The sequence below is a fragment of the Asterias rubens genome, chromosome 20 (assembly GCF_902459465.1).
Source record: "Asterias rubens chromosome 20, eAstRub1.3, whole genome shotgun sequence".
NCBI lineage: Eukaryota > Metazoa > Echinodermata > Asteroidea > Forcipulatida > Asteriidae > Asterias > Asterias rubens.
In genome coordinates this window covers 265,579-286,178 of record NC_047081.1, presented here as the reverse complement: position 1 = coordinate 286,178, position 20,600 = coordinate 265,579, and the positions used below count along the sequence as shown (strand labels likewise).

The following is a 20,600-nucleotide window of genomic DNA, read 5'->3' as shown; positions in this document are numbered from 1 at the left end:
TTGCATTCTCCAGAAGACGATCAGAGCAAACTGATCGAAACGTCGAGTTAATCCAACGGTTCTTTTCAGAACCACCCCAACCAGCATTCTCCAGAAGACGATCAGAGCATACTGATCGAAACGTCGAGTTAATCCAACGGTTCTTTTCAGAACCACCCCAACCAGCATTCTCCAGAAGACGATCAGAGCATACTGATCGAAACGTCGAGTTAATCCAACGGTTCTTTTCAGAACCACCCCAACTCATTTAGAAATTGTTATTACATGGTGTTACCGCAAACTTTTCTATATCTTACTTCCACCATGCAAAGTTTCAAATCCTACTTAAGAAAATCTTGGTTTTAGTCGTCTACGATGGCTACTTTTTGAGATAATGCCTCATTTCGGATAGTACGACGGTTTAAAATCAAGGTTAAAATGAATATTTGAGACCCATCCTATTGTTCCAGCAATCTGTAACTTGGAGATTGCCTTTAACACATGACGAACTTCCTTTGGTTAAATTTTGAGGCAATTCGGAGAGAAAATGTTTCCGAGGCTGAAAAAACGTCAAGCTTACCCCCTTGTCGTTTTTTCAAAAATCGGCCGAAATTGGTGTCTTCCACATCGCCTGAAATTTCATACCTAGGTGTATTAGAGGGCGAGGAGCAGGAAAATCTTGGTTTTAGTCGTCTACGATGGCTACTTTTTGAGATAATGCCTCATTTCGGATAGTACGACGGTTTAAAATCAAGGTTAAAATGAGTGTGTGAGACCCATTCTATTGTTCCAGCAACCTGTAACTTGGAGACTGTCTTTTACACATGACGAACTTCCTTTGGTTAAATTTTGAGGCAATTCGGAGAGAAAACATTTCCGAGGGTGAAAAAACGCTGCAAACAACGCACGTTACTCATTAATTGATCATGTAATTTTGATTATGACTTGTGTTGTGACGGTTGTGCTGTATAGACACTGGGACTCCCAGTGGGAGCAGAGTCGCACGACAGTTTCCTCAAAAGTCGCCAGAGTAAAACGTCCAGCAAATCTTCCTTTTTAAATAATATATTCTAATAAAGAGATGCACATTAGGTTATGCACTTTGTTATTTATATACACAATTCTGGATAAAAACTTGCCTTTACATGAAAACATTTGATTTTGAAGACGATGTTGACGACGTGTGAGCAGACGACATTTTGCTTTTTGTGTGGAGGGGAGGCTGAATGCGCATGTGCATGTCTGTGGATGACACAAATGAAAGGGCGACCTCTTTCTTCTAAATCAATATTCGCATTATTCCGTCAGTCTGAAGACTAGTAGGGAAACCCCCGCGACTATTCCATGGAATGAAAATTTAATTGTTTTTATAAAGAAGGTTTGTGATGAAAAATGTGGAGCAAGGGACATCTAATAATAAAGATAGATAATTACGGGGGGGGGGGGGGCTGACATCTCACTTAATTTTACAAAATGGGGGAAAACGGATTGTTATGAAGTGTGAGTGCATCAAGGGGGGTGGGGTGTTTTACTTTCATGCCTTATGATATCTCTGGATTCTAATATAGTAGCCATAATGCTTTAGGACAAAAATGTAATTAAATTTGTTAAGTACTAATTGAATAATATTTTTGATTTACTTTGCCCGCCATACTAGCTTCTGAATATTCAATAAAATACCAACAAATGAAAGGTGTGAAAACATAATATGACGTTGCTCCAATGTCGTGCATGCACAAGCACAACGTAAATCCATAACTTTAAAAATTTCAACACACCATGAAGTGAAAGTGTTATTGTTAAAAAATTGGATAGCTGTTTAATAGCAAAACAAAATCTGCTTAGCAAATATTTCAAGAGCAAAAAGTGAGTGGCAACAGTGAAAACTTTATAGAGCTTTCGCTGGTGGTTACCTGTGCCCAATTTCACAGAACTACTGCTTTCTAAGCAGATTAATTACGACCAAAGCAACTAGTGTCTTTTGTTCCATTGTTTTGATTATGCCAACACAAGGGTCCAATATAATAGAGCCGTTTATTAAGTAGAAAATATTGCTTAAAAATGTTCTGCTACAAGCAAAAAGGAGCAAGATACATTTTGACATGCTATTTTAGATGGTTTCCAAGTACGTGTAGTTATTTTATTATCATTAGCAACCTTCACAGTCAATAAAATGTTTGTCTGACAAAGCACAATTATATCATAAAAAACAAACTGCTTTAATGTCCACAATTTCATTACAATCCATTTTAGGAACATCCTTAATTTGTTTCCACGGATACCACAGATAAATTTGCCTTTTGTTTTACTCTATGCTTTTTGTACACATATTTACATTTTATGATGTCGGACAAAAACCATAAAACGTTTTTGTGTCCCATAGAATCATGATAGACATTGAGAATGCATTTATGTTTGCACTTGTTCAAAAGTAAACAGTTTGAATGCAAGTTCTTATTTGATTTACCATTAAAAACACAGTTATTGACAAACATTAAGAACATGAAATCAATAATTATTAATTTTTACGCCAAGTTTCTTTGAAGTGTGTCACTTCGGAAGAGAGGGGTTAATCGAACAAGTATTTGGGTAAGAACTTGGCAGTTTAGGTTTTCACAGTATAAGCTTTTACAGTTCTTGGTTACCATGACATTTTGAATCGTTAAAAAGGTTACACATAAATGAGACATAAACAAAAGGCAACAACAATAACATTCCATCCAAATTTATAGGCAAGTAAAACAAGACGCTTATTTAAAAATAAAACTTTTGGACCCTATTCTATGCTTGCACGTTTTTAACAATGGACAATGTGGTAAACTAAACACTAACAAGCTTCACTGAAAATTTGATTAATTTCTTTTTCCTTCAAAGGTGAACATTTGTTCTGAATAAAGTTGAAGCGGTTTACTGAACATTAAATAAACAGAAAATCCCCCAGAGGTGGATACCGATCATGACAATGTCGAGAACATTCATCACTGAACCAAGGAAGTGTTCCGCTTAAAAATACTAAAAATAATAAATAAATCAATCAAAAGGCACAGCCATTGGTGTTTAAAAGTACGCCAACTTTCTTTCCTTTACTTAAACAATTTTGAGTTTATCTTCGCTAGCATATTCGTGGAGTGCAAACGAAAAAAGACTTCAAGCAAAATTGCTGTGTGCTTTATAAATATTTATTCTCCTTTAATGAAGTCAAGTAACAAATTCAAATGGATTCATTTCATATTTTCCTTTTTACAATAAACAGTGATTAGAAGTTTATTTGCAATTTATTTATTTATCTAACATTATATTATCAGCACCTTTGGCAAATTGTTACTGAACTTCAAAGGTATGCATTGTTCTTGACTTGGAGAAACCATCTCTGCCCATCTCAGACCTAGATTTTATATAATAACCAGATAAATATATTTGTATGATATCAAAGTGTTCATTATTTAACCTTCCAAACCTTACAGGCACTTTTAACCCCAATGCCAGTGAGTGATTTACTAGGATTCTGCCACTTTTACAAAACCCGTTGCTATACAATATAGCTCAACACCCAAACTGTTGGTTTGCTTGATTCCATGTAATGCATAATCAGGTCAGTGGTGTGGACCTCAATCAAACAAAACATTCAGTTGATGGGTGTGGGGCATTTTGAGTAAAAGCAACAGTGTTTTTCAAAGCTTTTTTCATTTTTCCATTAAAAAAAGCTATCGGCACATAGAATGGAAGAATTGCAACAGAGAATGTACGAATTTGACACCAAAAACACTAAAAGATAGTTACGTTAAAAAATATTTGGCTCTTAACGGGGACTTTACAATAAGCTTACAATATACGACCAATCAAACCTTTAAGAGTGGATCACATGGTGGAAATCAACCAAATCGGCGTACGTATTTAATGAGGTTTTCTGGTAATAAACCAATCAGAAAAGATCACATGATCCTCAGTAACCAATCAGGTTCATCTATCGATTAAAGTTCCCATGTGATCATGTTACATGGTATGCTTGAACCAATTGGAATCAATCACATGGTACAAATAGACCAATGATCATACTCTAAGTTGAACAGCGACCTGAAGTAGGACTTTAAGACCCGGCATGAAGGTGCTGATCTCAGAGAAGTAGACGCTGGAGACGAGACGTTTGTGAACGGAGAGACCCGTCTGGTAATCATAGGTTAGGATGCCTTGAGCAATCTCATGAAGACCACTTAAGATCATTGGTGATAACTGAAAAATGAAAAAACCAAAACCAAAACTTGAATCAATTGTTAAGACCCAAATTCCAGAATGCCGGCTTATTGCAACAGGCTTGACTGACTAAGCTAAGACCGTCTAAGCTGGCTATAACTGACTGGTCTTAGACCGCTGACTTTGACTGTTTTATTGCAACCCGCCCCAGAGCATGAATCTGGTGCTCTTATCCGTTTGGCCGTGACACGCCAATTGTTACTACTCCAGTAGCATCCACTTCTATTATTATGTTTGCAAATTTCACTCACCATTCCTTCTCGTAGTTTGTCGTAGAGAATTCCCAACTTCTTAATAACGTCTTCCAGTTTTCGCTTCATTTGCTGCAATAAAAATAATTGAAAATTAGTTTTCTATGGGAAACTTTTGAAGGGGGTCTAAGGCCAAGACCAGAGGGCAACAGAGGTCATAGCCTCTCATGTCCTTGTACATCACAGCTCGGGAATTTAATCTTTTAGAGGGCAAGGCCATTTTCATTTTGCAAAGGGCAATTTCATTTGGAAATCTTAAAAAGTATGGTCACTTTTGAAGGGGCACTATGACAACGCCAAAGACCAGGACAACATAAGTCATGGCCTTCATGTAACTACAGTCATGCAGTGCAAGTAGCTTTTTAAGGCTCCCTTCCCAGCTAAAAAAAGCTCCAAGTATCGCCATCAACTCCAGGGGAGGCCTAGCACCAGCTCCTGGCTGGAAGAGACCCAGAGGCCGCCCTCGATCATCCTGGGCCCAACAACTTGGCCAGCCTAGCGAAATCGACCACATGTGGCATGAGGTGTAGGACGTGTACACAGGAGATTGGCGCGACAGACCCTTGCTGTCTCTGCGGTTGATTGATTGATTGGTTTCATTAGCAAAAAATACCCGGTACTATAATGGATCAGCCAGCTTGGTTTTTATTGGATTGATAGAAAGGTTAGTGTTACTGGCCCTTATACATACCGGATTACTACCAGCTGCTTCTTGACATCGTTTAACCAGAGCATCGTACGTCTCAACCAAATACTGGTGCTCGGCAGGAATGGGTGCTTTTGGTGTCTCTGGCTCTGGAGCCTAAGGAAGACAAAATCAGTTTGAAAAAAATATACATTTAGCTCTCATTAGAGAAGATCGCTGGGACTGGCCAAATGACCTTTTATAACAGGAGTATTGTTATAAGAGGACAGCAAAAAAAAGAAACACTAAGCAGAAATGAGATTCAGGACTTGAGAATGTATTCTTTATAAGCAGAATCTCTTTATAAGCAGAATCTCTTTATAAGCAGAATCTCTTTATAAGCAGAATCTCTTTATAAGCAGAATCTCTTTATAAGCAGAATCTCTTTATAAGCAGAATCTCTTTATAAGCAGAATCTCTTTATAAGCAGAATCTCTTTATAAGCAGAATCTCTTTATAAGCAGAATCTCTTTATAACAGTGCTCTATAACAGTGCTTTATAACTAGGGTTGACTATACATATTTTTTTGATACATACTCAAACAGGGAGGCAAAAACTATTTTTTGTTTGTGAACGTTACAAGGGATCAGGCATACCATTAACAGTTTGAGTGTTTTTATGTTACAGAGTGATGAATGATCCTTGTACACGTTAATGAACCAAGAGGGGGTTAGTGTGTTTAAGAACGCTGTACCTTTCAATATCTTGTGCGACCATGCTTCAGAATTAAACGAAAGGAGGACACAAAGAGTCAGGCCCAGAATGAATATTAGTATTTGTTACAGTTAGGGAACACTGAGACCATCAAAGATTAGCAAGCTGAGAGTTAAATAAGGGAGGATTATTGACCACTTGACGCAATATGATCTTGTTGAACCTAAGTGATAATTAGCATTAAAGATTACCATGATGTTAGTGAAAATATTACCTTTGCAAATTGAGCATTTTGTGCAGATGGAAGTGGGTTACCCATAGGCTGGTTATACATGCTGTTATTAGCATATACCTGCTGATTAGGGACCATGGCTGGGTTGTATACCCCTGGGTTACCGGGTACCGCTGAGGGCGATTCGGGTGGAGTCTCCTGCACTGATCCTATAATGGGTGCCATGATGGGTTCAGGGGCAACGTAACTTTTCTGTTCCTGTCAAAATGAAAAAATTTGTGAATACATGTTAGAGACAACACAGCTTGGTTTAATAACTAGCGAAAGGTGAAAACACTAGTCCCAAAAATCTGCGAGCTAGTCAAACATGGGCGGTCTAGTTTAATTTGTCTCTCAGGTAGACTGGTAAGCTAGTCAAAACCAGGCTCCGAACAGATAAACCAGCAGCCTAGTAAAACTTGTCTTTAAAGTAACCGTGCAGCCTAGTAAAACTTGTCTTTAAAGTAACCGTGCAGGCTAGTAAAACTTGTCTTTAAAGTAACCGTGCAGCCTAGTAAAACTTGTCTTTAAAGTAACCGTGCAGGCTAGTAGAACTTGTCTTTAAAGTAACCGAGCAGGCTAGTAGAACTTGTCTTTAAAGTAACCGAGCAGCCTAGTAAAACTTGTCTTTAAAGTAACCGTGCAGCCTAGTAAAACTTGTCTTTAAAGTAACCGTGCAGGCTAGTAAAACTTGTCTTTAAAGTAACCGTGCAGCCTAGTAAAACTTGTCTTTAAAGTAACCGAGCAGCCTAGTAAAACTTGTCTTTAAAGTAACCGTGCAGCCTAGTAAAACTTGTCTTTAAAGTAACCGTGCAGGCTAGTAAAACTTGTCTTTAAAGTAACCGTGTAGGCTAGTAGAACTTGTCTTTAAAGTAACCGTGTAGGCTAGTAGAACTTGTCTTTAAAGTAACCGAGCAGGCTAGTAAAACTTGTCTTTAAAGTAATCGTGTAGGCTAGTAAAACTTGTCTTTAAAGTAACCGAGCAGGCTAGTAGAACTTGTCTTTAAAGTAACCGAGCAGGCTAGTAGAACTTGTCTTTAAAGTAACCGAGCAGGCTAGTAGAACTTGTCTTTAAAGTAACCGAGCAGGCTAGTAGAACTTGTCTTTAAAGTAACCGAGCAGGCTAGTAGAACTTGTCTTTAAAGTAACCGAGCAGGCTAGTAAAACTTGTCTTTAAAGTAACCAAGCAGGCTAGTAGAACTTGTCTTTAAAGTAACCGAGCAGGCTAGTAGAACTTGTCTTTAAAGTAACCGAGCAGGCTAGTAGAACTTGTCTTTAAAGTAACCGAGCAGGCTAGTAGAACTTGTCTTTAAAGTAACCGAGCAGGCTAGTAAAACTTGTCTTTAAAGTAACCGAGCAGGCTAGTAGAACTTGTCTTTAAAGTAACCGCGCAGGCTAGTAGAACTTGTCTTTAAAGTAACCGAGCAGCCTAGTAAAACTTGTCTTTAAAGTAACCGTGTAGGCTAGTAAAACTTGTCTTTAAAGTAATCGTGTAGGCTAGTAAAAATTGTCTTTAAAGTAACCGTGCAGGCTAGTAAAACTTGTCTTTAAAGTAACCGAGCAGGCTAGTAGAACTTGTCTTTAAAGTAACCGAGCAGGCTAGTAAAACTTGTCTTTAAAGTAACCGAGCAGGCTAGTAAAACTTGTCTTTAAAGTAACCGTGCAGGCTAGTAAAACTTGTCTTTAAAGTAACCGTGCAGGCTAGTAAAACTTGTCTTTAAAGTAACCGTGCAGGCTAGTAAAACTTGTCTTTAAAGTAACCGTGCAGGCTAGTAAAACTTGTCTTTAAAGTAACCGTGCAGGCTAGTAAAACTTGTCTTTAAAGTAACCGTGCAGGCTAGTAAAACTTGTCTTTAAAGTAACCGAGCAGGCTAGTAGAACTTGTCTTTAAAGTAACCGAGCAGGCTAGTAGAACTTGTCTTTAAAGTAACCGTGCAGGCTAGTAGAACTTGTCTTTAAAGTAACCGTGCAGGCTAGTAGAACTTGTCTTTAAAGTAACCGTGCAGGCTAGTAAAACTTGTCTTTAAAGTAACCGTGCAGGCTAGTAAAACTTGTCTTTAAAGTAACCGTGTAGGCTAGTAGAACTTGTCTTTAAAGTAACCGTGCAGGCTAGTAAAACTTGTCTTTAAAGTAACCGTGCAGCCTAGTAAAACTTGTCTTTAAAGTAACCGTGTAGGCTAGTAGAACTTGTCTTTAAAGTAACCGTGCAGGCTAGTAGAACTTGTCTTTAAAGTAACCGAGCAGGCTAGTAGAACTTGTCTTTAAAGTAACCGAGCAGGCTAGTAGAACTTGTCTTTAAAGTAACCGAGCAGGCTAGTAGAACTTGTCTTTAAAGTAACCGAGCAGGCTAGTAGAACTTGTCTTTAAAGTAACCGTGCAGGCTAGTAGAACTTGTCTTTAAAGTAACCGTGCAGGCTAGTAGAACTTGTCTTTAAAGTAACCGTGCAGGCTAGTAAAACTTGTCTTTAAAGTAACCGTGCAGGCTAGTAAAACTTGTCTTTAAAGTAACCGTGTAGGCTAGTAGAACTTGTCTTTAAAGTAACCGTGCAGGCTAGTAAAACTTGTCTTTAAAGTAACCGTGCAGCCTAGTAAAACTTGTCTTTAAAGTAACCGTGTAGGCTAGTAGAACTTGTCTTTAAAGTAACCGTGCAGGCTAGTAGAACTTGTCTTTAAAGTAACCGAGCAGGCTAGTAGAACTTGTCTTTAAAGTAACCGAGCAGGCTAGTAGAACTTGTCTTTAAAGTAACCGAGCAGGCTAGTAGAACTTGTCTTTAAAGTAACCGAGCAGGCTAGTAGAACTTGTCTTTAAAGTAACCGAGCAGGCTAGTAGAACTTGGCTCCTAGAAAGCTCAGCATGATTTCTTCCCGAAAGATAAAATTAAGTGAACAGCGACACAAACTTAACCGACTGCATCTCATGAACTAGATTTGGACTGATCAATATGACCCAGGGGCTTGGACTCGGACTCAACATTGCATCTGCGCAGTTTCGTCCAGTCTGTTCATTAGTTTAGCATTTTTTATGCCCATTCATTGGATGCCAGTAATCGAAAAATGAATCAACAGTGTATCTGAAAAAAAGTGGACTTCCCTTGGACACAAGAAGATCTCTCATATTTGCTGGAAAATCTTGTTAAAAAAAGAATAACTTACCTTTGGTTTGATTAATGGAGGATCGTTCCAAGCTCCAACAACTGCCTTAGGTTTCAATGAAGCGGGGACAGGGGTTGCCATGTTGGGCTGATACCCTGTTGGGGCTGCTGGTGGTGCACTCGTTGGCTGTTGCCGTTGTGGGTAACCAGCTAACCCCTGTGGTGCTGCGGGTGAGGCTGTCTTGTAATCTGCCGGGTTGTAGACACTGGGGTTGGGAAACTGATCTCTCCGTTGCTGCAGTAGCTGCTCCTGTGTAGGTTCATGGTGGTAATACTGTTGCATACCGGCTTGTTGGTAGTCTGGATACTGACGCGGACCAGAGAGATTAGCGTTGAGGTTACCACCGCTAGAATTACGCTGTCTGCCTGAGGCGTCGCCGGCAGCTGCCTGGGGTTGAACTGGTTGTTGAGTGGGTTGGTTGTAGTTGTAATTGGTCGTCTGAGGTGTGGCACTAACTTGGGATGTATAGTACTGACTACTGGAGACAGTCGTTGTTTTAAATGAGTTAGAGACATTCTGCTGGGTTGATCAAAGAACAACGAAAGAGAGAGAGTGAAAAATCACTTAATGAAAACCTTTTAACAATTAATCAAGTCAAGGCCATACAACGTCTCAAGCCTGCCCAGTGATTTTGGTACAGATGACTCGGTCCAGCAAGAACGCAGCTCTTAAGCTCTTCAGCACTGGACATTGCTCAAAGTGCACGACAGCCCTACTGTAAACAACAGTTAAAAACATAAACCTGAGTACCCTAACATTTGATAAAACTTCTGAAGTAGAGTTACTTACCCTACTGAACGGAGATCTCTGAGGCTGTTCTGCCGTTGACTGCCTTGTGGGTGCCACTCCAAGCGTACTCTTCTGAACAACTACACCAGACGCCATTCCCTGCGCTCGGTACAGTCTTTCTCTCAACTCCTGTATCTTAGGCTGATTCGAATCCCCGAGGTATCCCGTTGCGGAGGACATGTTCCCCTGAGCAGCGAGCAGCTCAGCGTAGCTGGTGAGCTTCTCGGCTAGGATTGGAGAGGTTACCTCTGTCCCGTTGCCTGTCTTTAGTTGAAGCGCCTTCCTCAGGATCATCACCTTCTCAACCAGATCCTTAAAGACAGAAGTGGGGAGTTTGTTAAACCAGCCTGCTGGCATGTAAAAAACTAAGCGACATTAAACCCAATGAACATGTACACCTTTGTAATTGTCCCATGTTGTTGTCCCACCTTATCTAACAATAAAATATTGTGTCCCGCTTTTTTTTCGTGTGTAAAATTTCATAGACTGCAGCACCTAAAATTACCATTACAAGACATTGATTTGCAGTTGATTATACAGCAGTGTACTTTTTTCTCTTTTCTTTCTTGTTTGTGTTCAATTTAAGTGTGGCAACTCTTCACCAACTCTGGGCCGATATTATTTTGCTAAATGAAAGAAAAGGTAGCAGATATATTTGGAGGACTAGACATTTTTACCTGTAGGTTAAGAGGTGAGTTTGCCCCATGCATCATCTTAGCCCAGCAAGCAACAAGTCTATCTACATTTCCTGAGCAGATATAGCACAAACAAGCTTCAGCGGAGAGATCAGTGTCATCTTGGGACTCCAGTCGACCTCCGAGAGTATCTGAATCGGAGACAAGAACAACGTTATGATTTTGTGAACTTTGCGAATGAAAACTTCATCGGTCCAGGTCTGAGGTCATCGGGCAGCTACAGTTTGTTCCTGGACTGGCCTTGCCACTTTATGGTGCTAGGGCCTTTTCTAACACTGCCCCCTACCTCTAGAACTCTTTGCTTAAATATATAAGAGACTCACACAACATTTCAAATTACCAAAACTCTCTTAAAGCACACCTTTTTAGATTGGCCTATGAACAAATTTGAGAATTCTTTGATTGACCTATTCCGGTGCCTTAAAATGCCCTGAAAATGCTGTATTATTACAAAGTCTTGAGAAACTCACCACATAACGTTGAGAAATCTTTGACCGATGCATAGGTAAGCAACGCTGTCAGTGTTTCCTTCCAGTTCTCAAGATCACAACAATCCACAATGTCCGATAGATCCTTCGTTACAATTGATGATATCAACTGAAGGAAAACATAGGAAAGTATCAAGAATTAGCATCAAATAAAACCAATCAACAGCTTAAGAGGGATGAGATTGGATAAAAATTGAAAGATCAGGAACTTAAATATTTACAAAAATAAATAATATTTGAGTATTGCTGCAATCATGCATAGATGGTGGCTTGTTCGTAATGACCAGCGTTTTCCTGGAACAGTGAAATAGCTGGTAGACTAGTAACATGACAAGCTCAATTGTCCTGCTGGCCAGTCACTGAAAAACTTATGAGCAAATCTTTAAAAACTAAAGTGCTCATTTATAATTTCAATTGGTCATAAGACTGTAGGTCCTGTCAGTTCAAGCCCCTTGCGAGAAGCAGACATCTAGTAAGAGGGTTAACCTTGATTTCTGTAACCTACCCTTGAGATATTACTCTTGGTCTTCTTGAAGTATTTTCGTTGTGTTCTAGCAAGAAGTTCTGGCCCTCCAGCAATAGCTAATAAGATGGCGTCCGCCATTCGGTCGTTATGGAGACACATCTCAACAGCTGCTTCAAAGTTTCCTGTAAGAACGGCTTGACTTATCAGACCCTCAGTATCTGAAACAGAAATAGCAAGTTAGGAATAAAGAAGCATATTAAGCCGGTTTAACTCCAATGAGTGGTAAAAACTGTGCAGGGCTTGGAATTAATGGTGGACCACAAGCCCAAGGCCAGTGATTTTAGCATCGGGCCAGTAAACTTAAGACCATACAAGTCTGATGGTTTGGAATAATAACAACATCACTGCAGTTTTAATTTAAACTGATCAATTCAAACATCTTTCAATGCCCTTGATTATTGTAGTATTACCAAAAATGAGATAAATATTCTCTGAGTATTTGTTCCAAAACCAGCTCAAATGTGAAACTGCTTGATTGATTGATTGATTGATTGATTGATTGATTGATCTATGGCCTCATAAACCTCACCTTCTTTCTTGGATATAGTGAAAGGAGACGCAGCTCTTGGCTCTTCATCTATTTGGTTTTCAACCTCCACAGGTCCACCAGCCGCTATGGCATCAAATGCTGCTGCTCCGTCAGAGTCTCCTGTCATGTCACTTGGTGTCTAAATTAAACATCGGGATGAAACAATTATCAGTGAAATCTTCTCAAGGATTGTTTCAGTTCATACTTTGAATCTAAAAATGCAACAAAAGTCACAGACTTTCCACATTCATGGTATGGATCACAGTTAAGGATTACAAATCTTACTTTGACCAATTACGGTCGAGTGGAGTTTTGTAAAAGCTTGCAGCTGTTTCAGTTCCATCTTGGCATTTTGGTATACGCCACTGACTTCCAGTTACTACGGGTGATTAGTTGAATTTCAGTGCACAGTTAAATCAAAGTTGTTTTTGAAAAGTTCACTGACCTTTGACCCTACTGCAGGTGACCCGGTCCCGCTCCCTAGTGTGGCCTCTGACCCCGAGAACCCTACATCAAGATTCTCCATCCTCTCGGCTAATTCCTCGGCATCCACCGCTCCCGGCATCCCATTGGTCAATCCGGTAGGTGCTCCTGTTGCTAGAGCAACCTTCCTGGCAAGCTCGTCTGAATCAAAGCCAAGGAGGGAGACGAAATGTGGGCGTGGTTCCTTCTCAAAGCTCGCCTGAATTAAAAGATCAAATTAGCATTTGATTATTGAAAACTTTACCAGAGCAGGGTTTGAACCAATGACCTCAGGTTTACTGTGCCAGTGCTCAACCATCCGAGCTATCTAGCCCTCTGTTGTCAGTCTCCGTGTTTTCTTAATATCTTTGTCACCCCTGAACAAAACATATTGACCATATAGGGAGACCGCTTAAACACACGGCTAGATAGCTCAGTTGGTAGAGTGAGGCTTGTTAATCCAGAGGAAGTTGGTTCAAATCCTGTAATAGTTATTTTTTTTTAATTTTAAATCCGTGACCTTCAGAATAACGTGCCGGTGCTCTACCACCTGAGCTATCTATGATTAGCTGCAATTGTTTACTTACCTTCATGAATTTCCATATTTGTGACTCCATACTGTCTTTTGCCATGGCAACCTTCGTATTGCAGAAGTCAACAAACTTCCTGTTGGTCAAAGACTCCTCCAGGGCGTTGGAGCGATTGACAAGCTCTGTTTCCGTGACGACCTGGCTGATGTAAACACGACTCAAAGGTTGCTGTTTGGAGACCTCGAAGGACACAAGTTTCCCACCAAACTGAGAAAGGAATATAAATCATTTGAGCACATTTTCTAGAAGCACAAGCCGTTTAACTGTCATGTATGAATAACTCCCCACCTCCCCCCCCAAAAAAAACCAACCCAAAAAAAAAATTTTGTCTTTGAATTTCATCTCACAATTTTCCCCAAAAACTAAAATAATAGAATCTAGTAGTCCCTTACCCCAAACGTTGCTCCTACAGGTCGTCTTAGCCACTTTGGAGGTTTCTTCAAGACTTGGGGTTCAGCTGATTGTTGGGATGATTGCTGAGGTTGATTAAAGCCAGCAGTGTCAGGAAAGGAAGATGCAAGCTAAATGTACAAAGAAAAACGACAGTTAATACTCAAGTCCTGGCTAAATTTGGGGAGTGGAAGTGAAAGTAGTACCCGTGGTTGTTGGAGCACTTGGCACCATTCCAAAATCACTGGGGAAACATCTAGATGAAATAGGAACAAATGTGAGGATAGATTTGTAGCAGAGAGCGGCGCTTTTGGGAACAGCGAGGATTCTGAGAATGACCCTGGGAGATCTAAGGCTTCGGGTTGTAGCCCGCCTCGAGGAGTTACTGGCACAAAGAGAAATGTATCATTCTTTTGCATGCTGTGATAGGATAAAATTTAAGGCAGATTGAAACACGAAACAGGTATATTTTTGGCTATTTTAAGGAGATGAACTTACCTTGTCAGCTTGGCGTTGCTGCAATTGCTCATCCCCCTTTCCCCCGCCCATCAAGGAGTAAAACATTACATGACCATCAAATGATGAGCTAGCGATGACTGCCGGGTTGCGTGGACACCATTGTACGTCAAAGCTCCACTGAGATGAAGTAGGTAGCTCATAAACAACCTCACCTCCTGGGACTGAGCTGTTGGGGTTCCAGCAGAGGATACGATTGTCTTTACCACAACTCAGCAGAAGATCTGGATCCTGGCGACACCAGGCAATGGAGAGTACTCCCCTGGAAAATCAACAGCGACAGTGATTAAAAAACTTTCACAATACTGGTGCTTCAAGCTGGAATTTCCTCGTGTTTATTTTAAATCGTTAACCACTTTTACACATGTTTTTGGTTTAGCCTGTTTCTTTTTGAAGATGTTACTCTCCAAAAAATTCTACCTGGTGCTTCAAAACTTAATCCCCATGGGTAGTACCAGAATATAAATAATGCAAAAATATCATACATGTAGACACGCCCACAAATATCAACCTACCTTTGATGATTTTCAAGAACCTTTAGGGGGGATGTAGCGAATCTAAGATCCCAAATCTGAACAACTGGTGAATGGTCATCTTCAGAGGCTAGTGCCATCTGTGTTGCAACGTCTGGGTGCCAGGCTACTGCTTTACATTGAATCTAAAGGAATGATAAAATGTACACATGATCAAGAGTTAGATGTAAGACCAAACTCTGGAAGACAAGCTACTGCTTTGCATAATATGCAGTTTCTAAGGTATAAACACAATGCAAGCATTATCAAACTTCTGGGTGCCAGGCTTCTGCTGCATATTAAATACAAGTCAACACGACAAGGAACCAAGACTGAACTCTGAGTTCCAGGCTATTTGAATTTAATCTGGACAAAACAGGGAACACTTGGGCGTGTTTTGGTGGTAGTAACCAATAACTGGTTCGGTTCAATTTGCCATCGGTTAATCAGTGGCCAGTAACCAAACAGTTATTGAATACGACCGCCGCACCCCTGTATACAAAACCCAAAACCCTTACCCTCTTGCTGTGATCAGTGACTTTGATGATTGGTTCGTTCTTGCGCAGATCCCATACCACACAGCGCCCTCCAGGGTTCGTTGATGCCAGGATGTATTGAACCTGACGATTCCAAGCCACACAACTGATCTCATCTGTTGGCTGTGAATCAGTTAAAAACAAATTAATGCTTGGAAAATGTTTTTAAAAATTATATTGTCCTTAAAGAAACTACTAAAATAATAATAATAATAATAAAACAAACTATACAAAAACAAACAACGCAAAGGAGCCAATGAAGCAAACAATAAATAAAAAGCTAAGAAAATATAGGAATATATAAAAAAAAACAAGAAGTAAAAGGTCCTTAAAAAACCTAATTAGAGTCATGCTTTGAACAATTACTCACCACTGATTTGGCACCTGGGGTCATGGGTGTGGTTAAGTTATTCAAATCCCAAATATAGATCTCTGATTCGCTGGCTCCTGACGCTAAGAGGTTTGGCTGGAATGGGTTGAGGTCAAGGGCTTTCACCGAGCCTGTATGCTGAACAAAATGAAAGGAATGGTCCTAGATTAGGAAAGATACAATACTTTACAGCCACCTGTGAGAGTTTCATCTTAATTCAGTGGCTACTTGTTGTAAAGATACAATACTTTACAGCCACCTGTGAGAGTTTCATCTTAATTCAGTGGCTACTTGTTGTAAAGATACAATACTTTACAGCCACCTGTGAGAGTTTCATCTTAATTCAGTGGCTACTTGTTGAGAAGACAACAACAATTTTTCACAGTATTTTCATCAAGAGAGTTGAATTCAGCCACAATCAACAAGGAGACGCGGGTAGCAAACGCATTATTGGACCACAGTATTCACAAACAGACACCTCATAATTTGAATCTTCAAAACTCATCTTGAAGTTAAAAAACTTTTACGATAAACCATCAAATCAATTTCGATCTCCAAAACTCATCTTGAGGTGAATTTTGAAGATGTAAATTTGTTTCACATTCTAAAATGATTTCCAATTAACAAGGGCATTTCAGATGAAATAATTTAATTTACCATTTTCATAACAAGCCCAATGTGTCTCCAAGTTCAATCAATATTGGATCTCTCTGTACATCTTCCTTACCTTTTCTATAACTGAGATAGAGGCCTCTTCGTTGTTTAAAAGCTTTGCAGCATCGTAGATATGAATCACTCCACTGTCTGTGCCTCCAACGATAATGCCACTCGGCTTTGTCTCATTCCCCATGCCGTAGTTTCCCCATACAACTTTATGGAATCTATCAACGACAACAATCAAAAAGTTAACCAAGAAGTATTAATTAGTTGCAAAGTAGTTTTAAAAATGTGGTTCCGGATATACCTTCATTGGTTCTTTGAGTAAATGTACCTCAAATAAGGTCTCATAATAATAATTAATTATAGGGAATATAGTGTTCACATTCGTCACTCAGTGACACCCTAACATTATTACCCCTAGTTACTGGGCCATTTGTTTAATTTCTTATACCATCTCAGCTCCCTGGGGAGTATACAGCCTGTGCAACAAATATGCGCCACTAAGCTAAATCAATCACAAGAACCATCTCTGCCCTCTATAAGGTACCCATTTACCCCTGGGTGGAGAGAAGCAATTATAGTTAGAAGTGTCCTGCTCAAGGACACAAAGGTCTTGACCGGGATTTGAACCCACACCCTGATGAATAAGCGACCAGCATAGAGCTGCTTGAGCACAAGAAGTAGCAAAGCACAACAAAACAATGCTTACCAGAATAATGTTACCAGCTAAAATACAATGTCACACACAATTTGTGACTGGTATCCTGCTCATTTCTGCTTAGCAAACAACTTTCTGTTCAAGCAGCTATAAAGTTTGACTGTTATTCCTTTTACTTTACAAAGACAACATACCTGTGTTCAGTTTTGAGGGTAGATTTCAACTGCATATCAACCGAAGCGTCGGCTAGATCCAAGGCGTAGATCTCAAGTGCTGCACTGGTGCTGAAGGTAGCATCTAGCTGTTGGGCTGCAGTCCCAGCAGCAACATAAACAGGGTACTGCTGGGCAGGACTCCATGCTATGTTAGCAGTCCTGCTGATCTCTTTAACTTTCATCCTGTAATTCCTAGTGATTTTAATAAATTAAATAAACACAAATATTGAAGCTTATTATAAATATTTCGCACGTAATTGTGTGACCTTTAAATTAATAGTACACAACCAGTAAACTCAACAGCTTTTGTCGCCATTTTCTCTGGTTTTTGTCAGTCACAGATGACTGTAAGTGTAAATCTATTCTAAAAATGTAAACATGCACTTTAAAAAATATATAATAAACTGCTTCTACTACTCAAGAGGTTCTGCTTCTGGTTTGTTACTGCTTAATCTCCTCAGATGGGATGTTTTGATTAATAACAATCATGGCTATCTATAAATATAGAATAATTAACTGCCCTGCCCCCCCCCCCCCCAAGTAAGAAAGATTTCCTTGAGTTGACAAAAATTACAATCAATGTAGGCAGTTTCAGTGAAATTTAATGCAGATGATTTTTTTCTCTGACAAGATGTGGTCTGTTAAGGTGTATTCTAAGGAGTAAAAATCAATTTAAAATTTTGAAATCGGATGTTTGGTTGCAGAGATATACCGTTATTAATGAGCGTGGATCGTGCAAAAAACGTACCTGTGTTCAAGTTCAATTGTTATGTTTTTCTTCATATCGGCTACGGCCAAGTTTAATGCACAGCCTATGGCAATACAGGGCGCACTATAGAGCGCCCTCTATCAATGGGGAGGTTTACAAACTGTGCTGCGCGGCGCTAGTAATGATTTTTATGAATGGCAAAAAGTGATATTTTGTGAATCAAACTGAGGAGCGGGATCGTGGGGGAAATTGTTAACTATAAAAATTAAATATGTGTTAAGTTTTGCAGGTGTTTGTGTGAATATTCTTTATTAATTATGTCAACAAATAGCATTATTAAATTAACCAGAATGGAATAAAATTGAAGAGTTTATGACTGGAATGTTTTCTTTAATTTAAGATCAGTTGATCCTTTGATTTAAAATTGTAGCATTAATACAGTAAACAAATACTCAGAACAATCTTTAAAAAACTTGAGGATGAAGGCATTGGTACACATCGATTATTATTGTTATTATATTTACAAAGACAATTTCTAAAAACTAGTGGCTACAATACAATCAATTTTTTTGTTCTACTTTCGTTTCAATTAGTATAGGCCTTAAAAATAGATAATAAATACTAGTTTCTTTTGACTCAAGATGAGCAGTCTGTTATTATCAATTCAGAACGTGGAAATTATCAAAAACAAGATCGGGCAGCTTTCCCCCAACCAAGACGAAACATAATACTAGAGCCCCGGCCTATCAAACTTATTGTAACACACGCCCTCTTGTGGTGGCACATCACGGAAACACAAAGATGTACAGAAGTACATGTACAATCGTGCGTATTTAGGACAACTTTGCAAGAAATGGTTGAACAAAACCTCTTGGAGGGAGAAGAAAACATAATCAAATTACACCAAATTTAAAAGTTAAACATGGGAATTAGCACTGACAAAGTCGCATTCAATTATGATGATTGTCTCTGGAAGAAATCTTGATTCAAAAAACGGAAAACGCCGACAAAAATAGGTTTTTATGGTAAAAGCTATGCGACTAGATGTACCATGTGCAGAATTTTATTGGCTACACGATGATGTAATCGTTATCTCATTTTGTGTAAAGATGTGCTCCCTCATCGCAAAAAAACGTCTTCGGGCTTCTTCGGCGCTTTCCGAAGATTTCCGAAATCCGTAGTCCACGGGGTTCATAGGTGACGTCATGCACAAACGAATGGGCGCTGCACGCGAGGCCAAGCCTCCGGTTTTTGTCGTTGCTCTCTATTTTTTACAATATCTCCGAAACTATTCATCCGATTTCAAATATTTTTGAAATGTAAGCACGAGGAGAGAATGCTCCTACCTGCTGTCAAGTCTGATAGTTGTGAGTTGTACAAAATGTGAGTTATGATTTAATATATTTCGTTCTTTTTTTTCGGGGCTGTGTGTGTGTGTGTTTTGGTACACGTGAAATCAACTTGATGGAACCAATTCTACCTCCATGTATGATGGATGGAACCATGGAGGTGATGGAACTGCCTAATCAATGACAATTGTGGCAATAAAATAGATTTTGGAGCATTTTTTTTTGGCACTCCCTGCTTTTTTTGGAGACCTAGGTTCTACAATCTCATTTGCTTTCATGCATAGAATTTCCAAATACCGCCCTGTATAAACTAATGGATAAAATCAATCCAACCGGCATTAGCCATTTGAACACACACGGAGTCGGCTCCCGGTCAAAACTGCATTGAAATTACGTTGCAAAAAATAACTTCATAAATTTCCAACAAAACGTTAACATACTCACCCTTCAGAACCACCCTCTATCCAATAGTTCTATCCGACTGATAAATTATATACTACCAGTAATTGTTGAAGTCCCTAAATCGACACAGTGTGTTACAAGGTTGATCCTAAAAAGCCGAAAAATCAACGATTTTGCCGGCATTTGTATCCTGTCAACTGCATCAACGTGGCATACACAACATACCCACAATTCATTACGATCTGTGGTTTGCGCATGCGTGTGACACGTGGAGGAAATAATTAAAGATGAAATAGGTCAAAAGTTTTGTTATTATTTTGTTTGTTCTTCCATGGAGGATGGTTCTTCTCAAATATTTGTGACCCAGTTCAACAGCAATGTTTAAGGTTTTTTGGTTGATAATTAAAAAAAGCAATGTTGTTTGTTTGCGACAAATTCTTATGGAGAGTGTTTTATCATGGATGTAGAAATCATGGAGCCTCTGTAGAAATCTACTGTTTTTCGGAGAGTGCCGATTTCAAGAGGTTTTGTGTAATAGTTGTATCTTCCGAATTAAAAAAAAAAAAAAGATTATGGTAGGACTCAATATTGTCGGACAAGAGTTCTAAATATGTTATATAACGCAACAGTCAAAATGTACCATTGTTGCACACCTTTTTTTACTTCTTAAATTTTTTTTTTAAATGTTGGGGACCACTCATATTGTATACCGCCCTCTAGTGACAACTTACTTTGTTCAACATGGGAGGGGCGGGGCAAGGCGCTGGGGCCGAGCAAAGTGTGGATTTGCTTTATATTACTTGCTAAGTATAATCATAATGTATCATGTGGTTCCAGCAATTACATGTACATTGGACACTTTGGCACTTTCACTTATGAAAACAAGCCAAGTATTCCTGAATAGTTTCACAAAGCCACGAGACCACTCATCTTGTATACCGCCCTCTAGTGACAAATTA

At 39.3% G+C, this 20,600-nt stretch overlaps 1 protein-coding gene across 3 annotated transcripts; it reads right to left on the bottom strand.

Annotated features, from left to right (window-relative positions):
• Positions 1 to 3,595: 3,595 nt before the first annotated feature.
• LOC117303893 (protein transport protein Sec31A-like) lies at positions 3,596 to 19,852 on the bottom strand. Of its 3 annotated transcripts, none has more exons than XM_033788336.1 (20): positions 19,684 to 19,852; positions 17,161 to 17,373; positions 16,376 to 16,529; positions 15,649 to 15,786; positions 15,261 to 15,401; positions 14,746 to 14,888; positions 14,213 to 14,492; positions 13,717 to 13,845; positions 13,322 to 13,531; positions 12,718 to 12,954; positions 12,273 to 12,411; positions 11,723 to 11,901; positions 11,200 to 11,326; positions 10,712 to 10,860; positions 10,035 to 10,346; positions 9,246 to 9,764; positions 6,096 to 6,311; positions 5,173 to 5,283; positions 4,482 to 4,553; positions 3,596 to 4,209 (listed from the first exon to the last, which is right to left on the bottom strand). In XM_033788336.1, exons 2-20 carry the CDS (start codon positions 17,361 to 17,363, stop codon positions 4,030 to 4,032), a joined length of 3,639 nt encoding a protein of 1,212 aa, XP_033644227.1. In that variant the 5' UTR covers positions 17,364 to 17,373; positions 19,684 to 19,852; the 3' UTR covers positions 3,596 to 4,029. The 3 variants fall into 3 exon arrangements, with proteins under 3 accessions (XP_033644227.1, XP_033644229.1, XP_033644228.1); XM_033788338.1 differs by having other exon boundaries at positions 6,174 to 6,311; XM_033788337.1 differs by having other exon boundaries at positions 9,246 to 9,761.
• Between the last annotated feature and the right edge of the window lie 748 nt (positions 19,853 to 20,600).

What these genes read in the sequence shown, in the direction of transcription:
- LOC117303893 (XM_033788336.1), bottom strand. Translation starts at nt 17,363, where the DNA reads ATGAAAGTTAAAGAGATCAGCAGGACTGCTAACATAGCATGGAGTCCT. An exon ending in CACTATATCCAAGAAAGAAG is followed by an intron (nt 11,902 to 12,272) that starts GTGAGGTTTATG and finishes TTTCTGTTTCAG; the next exon opens with ATACTGAGGGTCTGATAAGT. An exon ending in AAAATGCTCAATTTGCAAAG is followed by an intron (nt 5,284 to 6,095) that starts GTAATATTTTCA and finishes TGTCTTCCTTAG; the next exon opens with GCTCCAGAGCCAGAGACACC.